Consider the following 12,650-nt stretch of genomic DNA (forward strand, 5'->3'; position numbering starts at 1 on the left):
AGTGTTTGGCACGGCATAGGGCACTAGACTTTATGCATCATATGGGCTAGACCATAGACTGTGCTTGCAGTTTTCTGGAACTAGGCTTGCCCTTTCTCCTGGGCAGCAAAGCTGGTAGGACACAAAGCAGAGGTCCTGACAGTCATTATGGCCACGACTTACACAAGCCTTTTAGAAGGCGATAGCCACAAACAACATTCCCTGACAATATCTTCCCAGTTTCTAGACTCAGCCATGCCATCCCCTGTTCATTTCTTCGATTGCTTCCTGTTCTATGTATCTACTCAGGGCTCTTTTCAATTTCAGGGTAACAATCACCTGGAATGCTGACAGCTCTGCCATTACAATGACCCAAAGCCCAGACCCAAACCGGGAGCTCCTGACTTTCTGTTGTCAGCTCCCAGCCCTTTCCTTGGAACTGTAGCCAGTTCTGGTGTTGGCGGCACATTATTACACACTCACCTTGGGTAAAAGAATAGCATCTGTTTTAATCTTAGTAGAAAATAGCTCTTAACATATAGAACAGAGGACACAAAGGGAACCAGGATCTGGAATGTTCTGGCATTGGGGAATCAGAGGTCCGGGAGTCCGCCTGTTTCTTTTTAGATGTGTTCTCTGGCCCTTTAGAATACAATGGACTTCCGTGTAGCTGGGTCACATTCTCGATCCATCGGTCGTAGTTTATTAACACGGTGTATATTCCTGGTGTGTTCTTCTGTCCACAGCCCTTGCCCCAGCTGATGATACCCACCTGGTACCATTTCTTGTCAGGAGGTTGGGTGCAGACAAGAGGTCCCCCACTGTCACCCTGTGGGTAGAGAACAGTTCAAGAGTGAGTTTCATTCTTTTTTTTTTAAAAAAAATATTTATTTATTTTATTAGAAAATCAGATGTACAGAAAGGAGGAGAGACAGAGAGGAAGATCTTCCATCTGATGAGTCACTCCCCAAGTGACCGCAATGGTTGGAGCTACACCAAGCTGAAGCCAGAAGCCCAGAGCCTTTTCCAGGTTTCCCACATAGTGCAGGGTGCCCAGGCTTTGGGCTGTTCTTGACACACTAGTTTGGGCTTTCCCAGACCACAAGCAGGGAGCTGGATGGGAAATGGGGCTGCCAGGATTAGAACCGGCACCCATATGGGATCCTGGCAGGTGCAAGACGAGGACTTTAGCCACTAGGCCACTGTGCCAGGCCCCATGAGTTTCATTCTTAATGAGCTTTTTGGAGCTGAGCGTAGCTCATTCAATGTAGGACAATTCATTGATCTTCACTACTGCAGACTGCCAAAGAAGTATAATGTCAGTGCCCACTCCAATCCAGCTCCTTGGGAGGGGCATGCTGCAAGTTGAATGGTTCTTGGAGTTGGGAGTTGTAGAGAGAAATCATTGAACAACCAGTTAGCCCAACTACCCTGAATATCTGAGTTCAGTTCCAACTTCTGACTCCTGTTTCCAGCTTTCTACTAATGCAAACTTCAAAAGGTAGCAGGTGATAGCTCAAGTGACTGGATTCCTACCATCCACAGAGGAGAGCTAGACTGAGTTCCAGACTCCCAGTTTCTGACTGACCTAGCCTAGACGATTCATTGCAGGCATTTCAGCAGTGAATGGTGCATGGGGACTCTCTGTATTTTACCATCTCTCTCTGCCACTCAAATAAAAGCTTAAAAATCAATGAATAAAATTGGAGTAGACATTTTGATGTAGAGGGTTCAGCCACCACCAATGATACTGGCATGCCATACTTGAGGGCCAGTTTGAACCCTGGCAGCTCTGTGGCTGATCCAGCTTCATGCCAATGCACTTGGGAAAACAATGCATGATGACCCAAGTTTTTGGGTCCCTGACATCCAAGTGGGAAGTCAGGATGGAGTTCCTGGCTCTTGGCTTTAGCTTTGACTAGTCCTGGTTATTATGGTCATTTCAGGGAGTGAACTAGTAGACAAAATCTTTCTTTCTTTCTCTTCCCTTCTCTTCCTCCTCCCTGTCACTCTGCTTTTCAAATGAATAAATAAATAAATAAACATTTTATAAATAAGCCAATAAAAAATCAAAAGGTTACCAAGATTAAACAAACAAACAAAAACCCCAAAGAGTATGGATCTGAAACAAGGATATAGAGCAGAGAGGAAGAAGTGAGCTTTGTTGAGAAAAAAATCACTTCATGGGCAGCACAGAGAAAGGAGCTACTGCCTTGAAGGCAGAGGGAAGAAGGAAGACTTGTTCTGTGGGTCAAACACAGGAAGGTGCTAGCAGGAACAGGAAAGGAAACAGCATAGGAGAAATGTGGTTAGGGTGATGAATTGGGCCTGCTTTGATATTCTTGCAGAGGCATGGGAGAGAGTGGCCTTTCTCTGAAATTCTTTGGTATGGGTATTTGCAAGGGGAAGTCAGCTGAGCTTTCTGGACTAAGTGGTCCCCCAGGAGGACCCTGCCCAACATATATGGCTTCCCTTCTCCTAGGAGGAAAATGAGTCCCCAGGAGAGGAAAGGGTCCTGCTGAAGGTTATGTGGTAGCCCTGCAGGATTTTCTGATGCTGAAGTCCTACCATTACAATACTACTCTCTTGCTGAAGGATGTGGGCAGCTATAGCTTTGTAAGTGGTCTGTCATCAGTGGAGAGGTGGTCTCCATTTTCATGATTCTCAGAAACAATGGCTGGGGAGAATGGAATATGCTAACAGACTCTCACAGCAGCCAAGGACAATGCATCTTTCCTGGCCGTGACATTCAAGGTGCAATGTTAGCTCTTGTATTTCCCCCTTCATCAACAACTTGGTGAGCTGGGTATTTTGATTTCTGTTTTGTGACTGGAAAGAGAGAGGTGGATATAAATCAATAGGATTCAGTAATTAGTCATGGACGGGCATTGGACATGGATGGTGAGGATGAATGCCAAGGTCACGGGCTGCAGAACATGATGAGTCATTGGTGTTTCAGTCAATTTCAGCTTGGCTGTGAAACACATCCCCGTGTGGAAGGGTAACAGATCATCCCAGGAATCTGTAGTAACCTTTGGGCTTGAAGCTGCCTAAAGAAACCCAGCAGGTTGGACCCCAAACCAAAATTAACCTTTTCAAGAACAAAGCATCACCTCTGACACTCATCTGCTTCTTGGTGTGGATGTATGTGTATGTCTTGTGTCTTAATTTGTGCCACAAAAGGTTGGGAGTCAATGATAGGTCTAGTAACTTGGGTCCAAGTTCACTGCTTTACCACATGGTCACTCCTGTCCAACTGGAGGTGGAAACGGGTGAGCTGACTTCCGAGTCTGGTCCCACCACAATCTGATGTTGAGCTTTGGACAACTCATATCTATTCAGAATCCCTGTTTTTTCATTGTTTGGTTTTTTGCTTTTGTTTTTAAATTTGTTCTACAGGGAGGGTGGGACCTGTCTGGCCAGTCTCACCAGGTTAGGGAGAAGACAACTTGGTGGAATTAAGGTGAGAGAGCTAAAGTTCTCGCCAGTTCCTCAGAGAATGCGTGACTGAGGAGTCTTTTAGCCACACTTCTCATTTGTAAGACAGAGCTTGACTTTGCACATTCCTTGCTGGCTTCAAATGCCCATGACTCTCAAAGTCTAGGATTCTGTAGGGGTGGAATAAGACTTTCATGCAGCTGTCATAGGCGATGTGTTTAAGACAGCATCCTTGGGAGAAGGCCAGGTCTTGATACAAATCAGTTTGGCAGTTCTGTAACTAAACTTGCTCAAAAGCCTTGTGGCTGCCAACTTCAGACTCTTGGGGGTGCCTCAGGGGTTCCTGCAGATGTCCCCTCTTCAATGGCTGCTTCGCTGATGGGTACTGATAGCTGGCTTGCTGGATTCCTTTATTTGACAAACACTTGCTGAGCATTGCGCTAGGCAATGGGAATTCTTTCATCAATAATATACTCATCTCTTCAAGCTGGGGAGACTCAAGAACACAGTGGCTGGTCTACTGGGAGGTCATCTGTAGGTCAGGAAGCGCCTTCACCAAAGCACAGCATTACTCTCTGGGAGATGTTGGAGTTTATATTCTGCTTGATCATACCACTTCAAAGTTTTGTTTTGTTTTGTTTTAGGTCCAGGTTGATGATTCAAGTGGCTAGTCCTCACCTTGCAAGAGCTGGGATCCCATATGGGTGGCAGTTCATGTACTGGCTGCTCCACTTCCCATCCAGCTCTCTGGATGGGGGTCCACCCTCAGTTGTGAGAAATAATGCAGAGAGATCCTCACATCCCTTCAGTTTCTCTCAATAATATCTTCAAAACTGCAAATCAATATCACAAGGATATTGGTATTGACACAGGAAGAGCTTTTCTCTTATCATGGAATGCTTTGTGTTGTCTTTCTGTAGCCACACCATCAACTTTCCTTCCTCCAATCCTCCTTCATCTCCAGCAACCGCCAGTCTGTTCTCTATCATTGCATCATTTCAAGGTTGTTATGTAAATAGAATCATGCACTGTGGGACTTGACCTGGGATCTGATTTGTCTCACATGGCAGTCTCTGGGGATCTAGCCATGTCGCATGTGACCATCATTTGCTTCCTTGATATTTCTTTTTTTTTTTTTTACTTTTAGGATAACAAAAACCAATTTCCAAATTTGATATTCTTTCATTCATTTTTAAAAATATTTATTTATTCTTATTGCAAAGTCAGATATACAGAGAGGAGGCAAGAGAGAGAGAGGAAGACCTTCTGTCCAATGAGTCACTCCCCAAGTAATTGCAATGTCCGGTGTTGCACCAATCCGAAGCCAGGAACCTCCTTCAGGTCTCCCACGTAGATGCAGGGTCTCAAGACCCTGGGCTGTCCTCGACTGCCCTCCCAGGCCACAAGCAGGGAGCTGGACAGGAAGCAGAACTGCCAGGACTAGAACCAGAGCCCTATGGGACCCTGGTGCATTCAAGGTGAGGACTTTGGCCGCTAGGCTACTGCACCGGGCCCTCCTTGATATTTCTGTGTAGTATTTCATAATACGGATATGCCAGTTTGCTTAACCCCTACACTCAAGGGCTTTTGTTTCCAATACTTGGTTATTCTGAATAAAGCTATTATAAACACTCCCATACAGGATTTTATATATGAACTATATCAATAGAACCTTTTATTTCTCCCCAAATTAAAGTTTAATAGTGACATATTCTGGGATATAGGGCAAGACAGGTTCAGATTTTTATGAGCCCAGGCAGGCCTGGGGACAGCTTTTGACAACGATTTGACCACTGTACACTGCTGCCAACCATGTGGAAATGACCTGCCTTCTTTACATCTTGGCCAGCACTTTTCTGTTATCCTGTTTCATTGGGAACATGCTGAATGGTGCCTCATTATGCTTTCAGTTTGCACTTTGCATTTCTCCAATGATCAATGAAGCTGATTGTCTTTTTATATTCTTGTTTTGCCTGTTTCCTGGATTATTTGCTTTCTCCCGCCCCACCCCTTTACTTTTGTCTTTCTTACTGTTGAGTGTGAGAGTTCCTTATACATTTTTAGTACAATCATTTGTGTCTGCAGCTTTTCTTTTCAACCTCTTAACAGAAGCTGAAAGTGTTTATCTTTAGTGAAATTCTACTTTTTCCTTTTGCAAGTTGAGTTATTATATCAGGGCTAAACACTTGTTATGTAGCCCTTAGCCCCTATCAATTTTTCATAGTTTTACATTTAAGTTCACAATGCATGTTGAGTCAAATTTTAAATGACTTTTTACTTCAGGAATTTAAGACTCCCAATTTTCTTAAAAGGAGCTAATTGCTAGATTTTTTTATTTTTCCCTATCCTATGTTCATGATAAGTTGACTCCAGGTATAATGGCGCAACTGTCTTCTAGTTGCGATAAATCCTGGACATGTTGACTGCTGTGTTTACAAGCCCTGTTCTCCATTGAACCTTTTAGGAGAACTCTCACAAAACTGGAATAGTAGAAGGGTTGTGTTCACTTCTTTCTCTTTATTTAATTTGGAAGTCAGAATCACAAGAGAGATGGACACGGTAAAGGAAGGGGAAGGGGAGAAGAACAGAGAAAAAGAGAACATAAGAATCTTTCATCTGTTGGTTCACTCCCCAGATGGCCACAACAGCCGAGTCTGGGCTAAGAACTCCTTTTGGGTCTCCCAAGTACATGGCAGGACACAGTGACTACCAGTCCGTCACTGCTGTGCAGGGGTGAGCACCCTGGCTTTTCCACTAGAATACTGTCCTGAAGGGTGGGGGAGGCAGGATGGCCCAGGATGTCCACCTGGCCTCTGTTGATGAGGTGGGGCCTACGTGAGCTTTAAACTTGAGTGTTTGCACGTGATGCATGCTAAATTGTCAAAAAGGTTCCAATTTTGCAAGGTTGTCCTTTTCCTAGTTTCTGCCTGTGTCCACTGGCATTTTTGGGTTCTGCAGCATTAAGTCTGAGATAAGAAGGACACAAAATCATGGACCTGGGAATGAACTCACAGTCCTGTCAGTCCGTAAGTGTCAGGGACTCCAGCCTGGCTGACTTCTTCCACCTACTGGGCAGAGTTAATTGTTTTTGTGTTATAACAAAACAGTGACCAAGGCCTGGTCCATCTCTTCTGACACCAGCAGTGTCCATCTTTTAGTTTGTGCTTTATCATGTTTTCATCTGTCCGAAAAACACAAGGTTTGAATGATACCATGTTCTATCCTCATGGTACTCACCACTTTTGAAAGGGATCCACTTATAGACAAGGTGCAATGGTCCTGGGGTCTACTGCTTCTTAACCTAAAACCCCTTTTACTTTCTCTTCTCCCTCACTGCCCCTAATCTCTCCCAGAAATCCTCTATCAAAATCCTATCTCATAGTGTGCCAGGGAGGGTCACCGAGTTCTACACATTAAGCAATAATGACTTTTCTATAGATAAATACACATCCTTCCCATGGGGCCACTGCATGCATAGTTTCAAACCAATGGCTAGCCACTGCCTAGCCTTTTAGCTGGGACAAAGCAAGGCTGCTTAGGGAGGCACATCTGCAGATGGATGAAGATCTTTGGGCTTTAAGCACAAATTTGATCATCCCCAAAGGAGCTTATTCCTAATTTCATAAAATGTTCCAGGCAGCGATCAAAAATGCTGCCCTTTCCAAGTGTTTGTGTTCTCTTATTAAGGGAGAAGCTAAGAGACCAGACTTTAGTGCATGAAATCCATACACATCCCTCTGCTGGGTGGAACCAGGTCTCTCTCATAGATCCCCAAAGCCTAGCAGGGTCAGCAAAGTTTGCTGAATTTATAAATTAAAATAATTCTTCATATGGATCTCAAAAACCCCTGGGATTTTTGTTGTTTGATTATTCGTGGAATTGGGGAATGTTTTAGACTCCTGTTTCCATGGAGTACCAGAAGACCAGAACTACGTTTGCCAGGGCTACTGACTTCTAGATGTGCCCAGGTAGCTCCAAGGATGCTGTTCCCACCACGAGCACCCAGAATCCCCGAAATCCCTCCCCCATCTCCCTGGCCAAGGGCCTCATCCCCCACTTGTCCTCCAGACTCTTAATTGTCTGATCTCAGTGGAGAGAGTATATCCTTGTGTCCATAAAGCTGGCGGTGGGAGCCCCGGGGGGTGACAGCAGGTAGTTCCCTCAGGTACCTGGCAGGCATCGTAGCTCTTATTACTGTATCCAGCACACATCATATTTTTGGTAAGGTTTAGAAACACCTTGACACATTCCTCCCGATCCATGATGACCATCGGCACTTTCATCAGATCCATTGACATGGACTCTTTGTCATCTGGCCAGAGAGAAAACACATTAGAAAGAAAAGCCACTGGAAGCAAGTCCTCACTGCTGTTGATGCAGCTGGCTGTGTCAGCCCACCTTACACGCTTCCCTTGCAATGTGCCTTAGCCCCACCCACTGCTTTTCCACTTCCTCAGTAGCCCTCACTTGCCATTTCTTTGGGGTAACCCCAGAGCTGAAGTTGCCCCTGCTCCCCAACAATGCCTCACCGACTGGAATTGTTTCTCCTGTTCAAAGTCCCTGTGCCTGCTTTCCAGCTTTTGCAGCCTCAACCTGTTCGTGGCACGGGCTCGTGACTACTTTTCTCAGGGTCGTCACTCCTTGTCTGTGTATTTGCCCACTGATGCTTTTTATCCCATGATAATCCTTCATGTAGGGCCATGGAAAGTGACGTTTCAGCCTGGTGGAAACACTTTATCCTCCAGGGCCCTCTGGCCTGCTGGGTGCCAGGAACTGGGTGCCTGGATTTCTCTTTACCTCATTAATTGCAACCACAAAGAGATTTTAAAATACTTCCTTTTAGTGAGTATGTTTGATTGTATATGCTTTCTCTGCCTTTCTAACTTCAAAAAACCTATTTTTATTTGAAAGGTTGAAAGAGGGATGAAGGGAGAGGAGAGATGAGAGAGAATCATATTGCTTCCCGAAAATTTAGTTTACTTTCCCAAATGGCCAGAACTGCCAGGGCTGGGCCAGGTCAAAACTAGGAATCCAGAACTCCTTTCAGGTCACTCATGTGGGTGACAGGTACCCAAACCATTGAGTCATCATCTGCCACCTCCCAAGATACACATTTGCATGAAGCTGGGATAAGGAGCAGAGTGGGAATTCAAACCCAGACCCCTCGTGTGCCATATGGGTGACTCAAATGATACCTTATCCTACCGTGCCAATGCCCACTTCTCCTTTTTCACTTTTGAATCATGCCTGGAGCCCACAATCAATGTTCCACCAGTCACCCTCACTCCGCACCACCCCATCCCGTTGATCGATCACTAAGCTCCTGAAGTGTCTGCAAGTCTTCTAGGCCCCAGTTCATTGCAAGCATCCCTACAGTTTCCCGCTCTGGCTTGGGCCTGACATGGTGCTATACTTTCCCCCTCAGCATCCCTAGCTTCCTGGAGTCTTCTCTTTGGCCAGTCCTGACAGTCTCTGTTCAACACATCCCTGTCTCCTGTTTCAGTCAAAACACAATACCTACACAAACAGATTCACTTCTGGGTTGTGCGAAGCTGAGCCCACGGCAGGAGCCTCGAATGGCTGTAGGACTCAGCTGACAAACATCCACAAGTGATCCCAGGGAAATGTTTGAGAATGAAGGGCAGAGGGGTCTCTGGCTCACTGGGGTTTACATCTGATCGAACAAGACAGCACTACATTGACTGAACAAGGTCACACCCAGGGGCTATCTCAGGCATGGCCTCTCTAAGACTTCCTCAGCCTCACAAGAGGCCGACAGCAGGCTTCTGGGCACACCAGGATCACAGGGATTTGCTCAAATCTGTATCTTTCTTCTCCCACATTCTCTTGGCTCTCCTTTTCACTCCCCTTCAAACCCCATGCCTTCTCCTTCACGTCTAGTAGTGCATGCCCCAACAGCTCCCAGGAGACACCGAATTGTGGCATACCAGTCTTGGTCTGGCCCCATCCTGCCACCCAGCACTCATGCCACTTGGAAGGGCTGGTCAGCGTGGGCAGGCAGATGGGCACTATCAGGTCACTGAATGTGATGGGTGAAGACAGCAGCAGCAAGGCGATGTCATTGTCCAAGTTGTATTTATCAAAGGCCTTTGGATAAATGATGCTGGTCACACTCCTTTCCAGCCGGGCTGGGCTGGTTAAGTCATTAGTCCCCACCACGACTTTCAGGTTTGCCACTCTGATGGTGTGGAAGAGGAGAGTTTGGGGAGAAGAGAGGTCAGCAACTACAGAATGTGCTCTGTCCCTCCCCACCCTGCCCCAAACCCAAACCTCTTATCATTCTGGGGGTCCTTTGGGGCTGATCAAACTGAGATTAAAGAGTCAAAATGTGTGATGATTTGAGTAAAATAGAAAAGGGCTATGATGTTTTTGGGGGGGTCCCAGGAGAAAGGGGTCTTCCTATCTAACAGATCAAAGTCAGGGCTCAATTTGGGGCATTCTGGGAATCTCATAATAAATGATTTGGCCCAGATCAAACAAGTCTTAAGGGAGACAAGGTGCCATTCCCTCTATTCAAATCAACACATCCATCAACTACCGAGATATCTAGGAACAAAGTCTAATTTAGACCTGCCACTCTCTAAGTAGAAAAAGCATCTTCAGGGATAAATTCATCATTCAGGGCCCTTTCCAGGCAAAATGACCATGAACTTCCCCACAGCTGATTCTTTAACCTCAGTGATAGCAGATGTTACTAGGAGCCTAGGTTTGTCATGATGAAACTCTCCCGACTCTCCATGCACCCTTTAAAATCAGTCTTCTTATGTGTATTTGAACTTTTTAGAGTGGGGGGCATAACAGGTGTTGGAGAAATAATTTGAATTCTGCCTCTACTTATTCAGTAGGTAATATAGGTACTATAGGTGAGTCACCTAACCTGATCAGTTTCCTCACTTTCCTTGTGTGTAAAGCAGGGATTGATCCTACGAGCCCCAAGTGAACACTGTGTGATTAAAAAGACTCAGGAGTCTGTCTGAGCAGGTTCCAAGCACTTGGTTAATCATCAGGAAATGCGAAGTGGTTCACCAGTCTATTGAATAACAGAAAAAGTGCCACAAGGAACAGAGAAGGAGGCAGTCATGTGGCACCCAAAACCAGGTGATTCCAGAATTCAGTTCTCCTCCTAAAAGGGCTTGCATGCCCTAGGAGAGGCAGATGGGTCAAGCCCTTGGGCTCCTTTTAGCCAATGGTGTGCTGAGAGAATGGTATAATGTCAGGGTAGCCATGGTCAAGGGCCATAGAGGTCAACAAGGAAGGGGAGGCCTCAGGTTGACTGCCTACACGTCTCCTGGGCGGGGAGTGCAGAGGCATGGGAGGAAGTCATGTGCACCCAATTTCGGACTGGACAGAGTTGAGTGTTCTCTTGGCCACGAGGTCCTGGCAGAGTGTGTGGGTAACCTAGGTTGGGCCCTTAGTACTCACATGAGCATCTCAGAATACATGCAGTGAGCAGCCGTAAGAATCCACTGTGCGTTGAGGATGGCACCGCCACAGAAGTGCTGGTTTTCTGACTGAATACTCACCTGCCATGGAAACTCACCCACCCCAGCCTCTGACCCCATTATGATTCTGGAATGCTGAGTTTTTTCCTCAAAGGCAGGTCTTTCACCACATCCTGATGTGACAGGGGAAGGGTGGGAGAGAAAAGACGCAACGCTCAGATCATGGCCACCACAGGCTGGGGCCCTGGACTTGTAAGTAGGTATCATCATCCCTGTTATAGACAATGGCTGGTCAGTTGAGCCTCCCCTCGTGACATGAATGAGCTAAGAGCACATGATTGTACAGACAGTTCAAGTCTTGTTATTTAGTTGTGAATCATTTGGATGAAGTTGCTTCCGGTTTTTTGTTGTTGTTGTTGTTTCTGACATGGGCATAACACCCTATGCAATAAGATGGATGAGTGGGTGGAACCACAGATGCTGACGTCCCCACCAAGTGCTTGGGGCAGAGTAAAATCTCAAGCCACGCTGTCAGCTGTCAGACTTCCTCAGGGCCGTTGTGCACCCAGGTCCTCACAGGCCTGGATACAATGATCCAGGCTGCATGTTCTTGGCCCTACAGAGAAGCCTGGGTGTGACATGTGGCTGGGGGCTCTTCAGGCAGAGAGGGGGCTTTTGAAAAGCAGGATTACAAATGTTTTACTGCAAAAATTGTTTTGAAAATACATTCTTATGTAATTATATATTATCTAGGAACCTTCTGAAGATCCTTCACAGCTCTGCCATTTTCCTGCAGTCTGACTTTGGACAAATCTTCAGGCTTTCAGTCTCGGATGTTTTCACTCACACATGGCTAAGAGCAGGAATCCCCCGCCCCGTGGTAGTACAGACATCACACATGGGAGAGTGCTTGGCTGCTACTGAGGCACCCAGCTTACTCCCAACATTGGCCATCTCTAAGAAACACATATGACCTCTTGGGAGCTGGGTTAAGCTGACTGCTGAGAGCAGAAGTGTCTCTGAACTCAGCTGTACTGAGCTATACTTCTGCTTTGAATCTGTAGCTCTTGGGAACTTTGAGCTTCACATGCTCAGCCCATCCAGGCCCTTGGCTGTGCCTCAGTTTTCCATACTAAGAACCAAGCTCACACAGGTAAGTCAGGAGGGTGAGGGACTACAAAGAAAGAGAAGTGGGTTCAGGGAGAGGGCGTATGGGGCAACACCACATCAGGGTTTTGCAAGCTGGCCTCCCAGGAGCCAGTGAGCCAACTTGGAATCTGCTCTCGCTCTCTCCTTTAGCCCCTAATGCTCACCACCGACTGGACGAAGGGAGGCAAAGGAGGCCAGCTGTCAGGCCCAGCCCTTCCCAGGAGAGCCAATCTGGCCACAGGGAGAGGAGTCCACGTACCGACATTTTCGCCCTTGACCAAGGACAGGAGCAGGACAATTGAGAAGAGGAACATGGCCCTGGCTGGGCTGGGGGCCTGGAGAGATGGCCGAAGTCAGAGCCTAGGGGAGTAGCAGGGCCCCACTGGTGATGTCACAATGGGCTTGGGTGATGGAACGCCAACGGAAGCCACACAAGGCCTCTTTTCTGGGCGATTTGTTTCTACAGTGACTTCACAGCGGGGCCTTGTCCCTCCACCTAGGGACCTACCCACCTTTCCCAAACCCTCAGCAAGCACTTTGCTCCTGTGTCTGTCATGGTATCAAATACATCTTTCTACTCTCTTTCCATATTCTGACAGACAACAGGTAACTATCAACTAG

General features: G+C 46.6%; 1 protein-coding gene across 2 annotated transcripts; it reads right to left on the bottom strand.

Moving 5' to 3' along the window:
* Positions 1-467: 467 nt before the first annotated feature.
* PRSS55 (serine protease 55) lies at positions 468-12,400 on the bottom strand. 2 transcript variants are annotated; one of them, XM_040966149.1, is made up of 6 exons: positions 12,229-12,362; positions 11,105-11,124; positions 10,861-11,072; positions 9,366-9,616; positions 7,587-7,729; positions 468-808 (listed from the first exon to the last, which is right to left on the bottom strand). In XM_040966149.1, the coding sequence occupies exons 1-6, from the start codon at positions 12,341-12,343 to the stop codon at positions 494-496; spliced, it is 1,056 nt and encodes a 351-aa protein (XP_040822083.1). In that variant the 5' UTR covers positions 12,344-12,362; the 3' UTR covers positions 468-493. The 2 variants fall into 2 exon arrangements, with proteins under 2 accessions (XP_040822083.1, XP_040822084.1); XM_040966150.1 differs by lacking the exon at positions 11,105-11,124 and having other exon boundaries at positions 10,861-11,053; positions 12,289-12,400.
* Between the last annotated feature and the right edge of the window lie 250 nt (positions 12,401-12,650).

Source organism: Ochotona curzoniae, unplaced genomic scaffold, assembly GCF_017591425.1.
Source record: "Ochotona curzoniae isolate NIBS_2020 unplaced genomic scaffold, NIBS_Ocur_1.0 scaffold_4505, whole genome shotgun sequence".
Classification (NCBI taxonomy): Eukaryota; Metazoa; Chordata; class Mammalia; order Lagomorpha; family Ochotonidae; genus Ochotona; species Ochotona curzoniae.

Coding starts and splice junctions, on each gene's coding strand:
- PRSS55 (XM_040966149.1), bottom strand. CDS start 12,343: ATGTTCCTCTTCTCAATTGTCCTGCTCCTGTCCTTGGTCAAGGGCGAA. Junction 11,125..12,228: donor GGGAAGGGCTGGGCCTGACA/GCTGGCCTCCTT, acceptor TTACAAGTCCAG/GGCCCCAGCCTGTGGTGGCC. Junction 809..7,586: donor AGAGCTACGATGCCTGCCAG/GTACCTGAGGGA, acceptor CTCTACCCACAG/GGTGACAGTGGGGGACCTCT.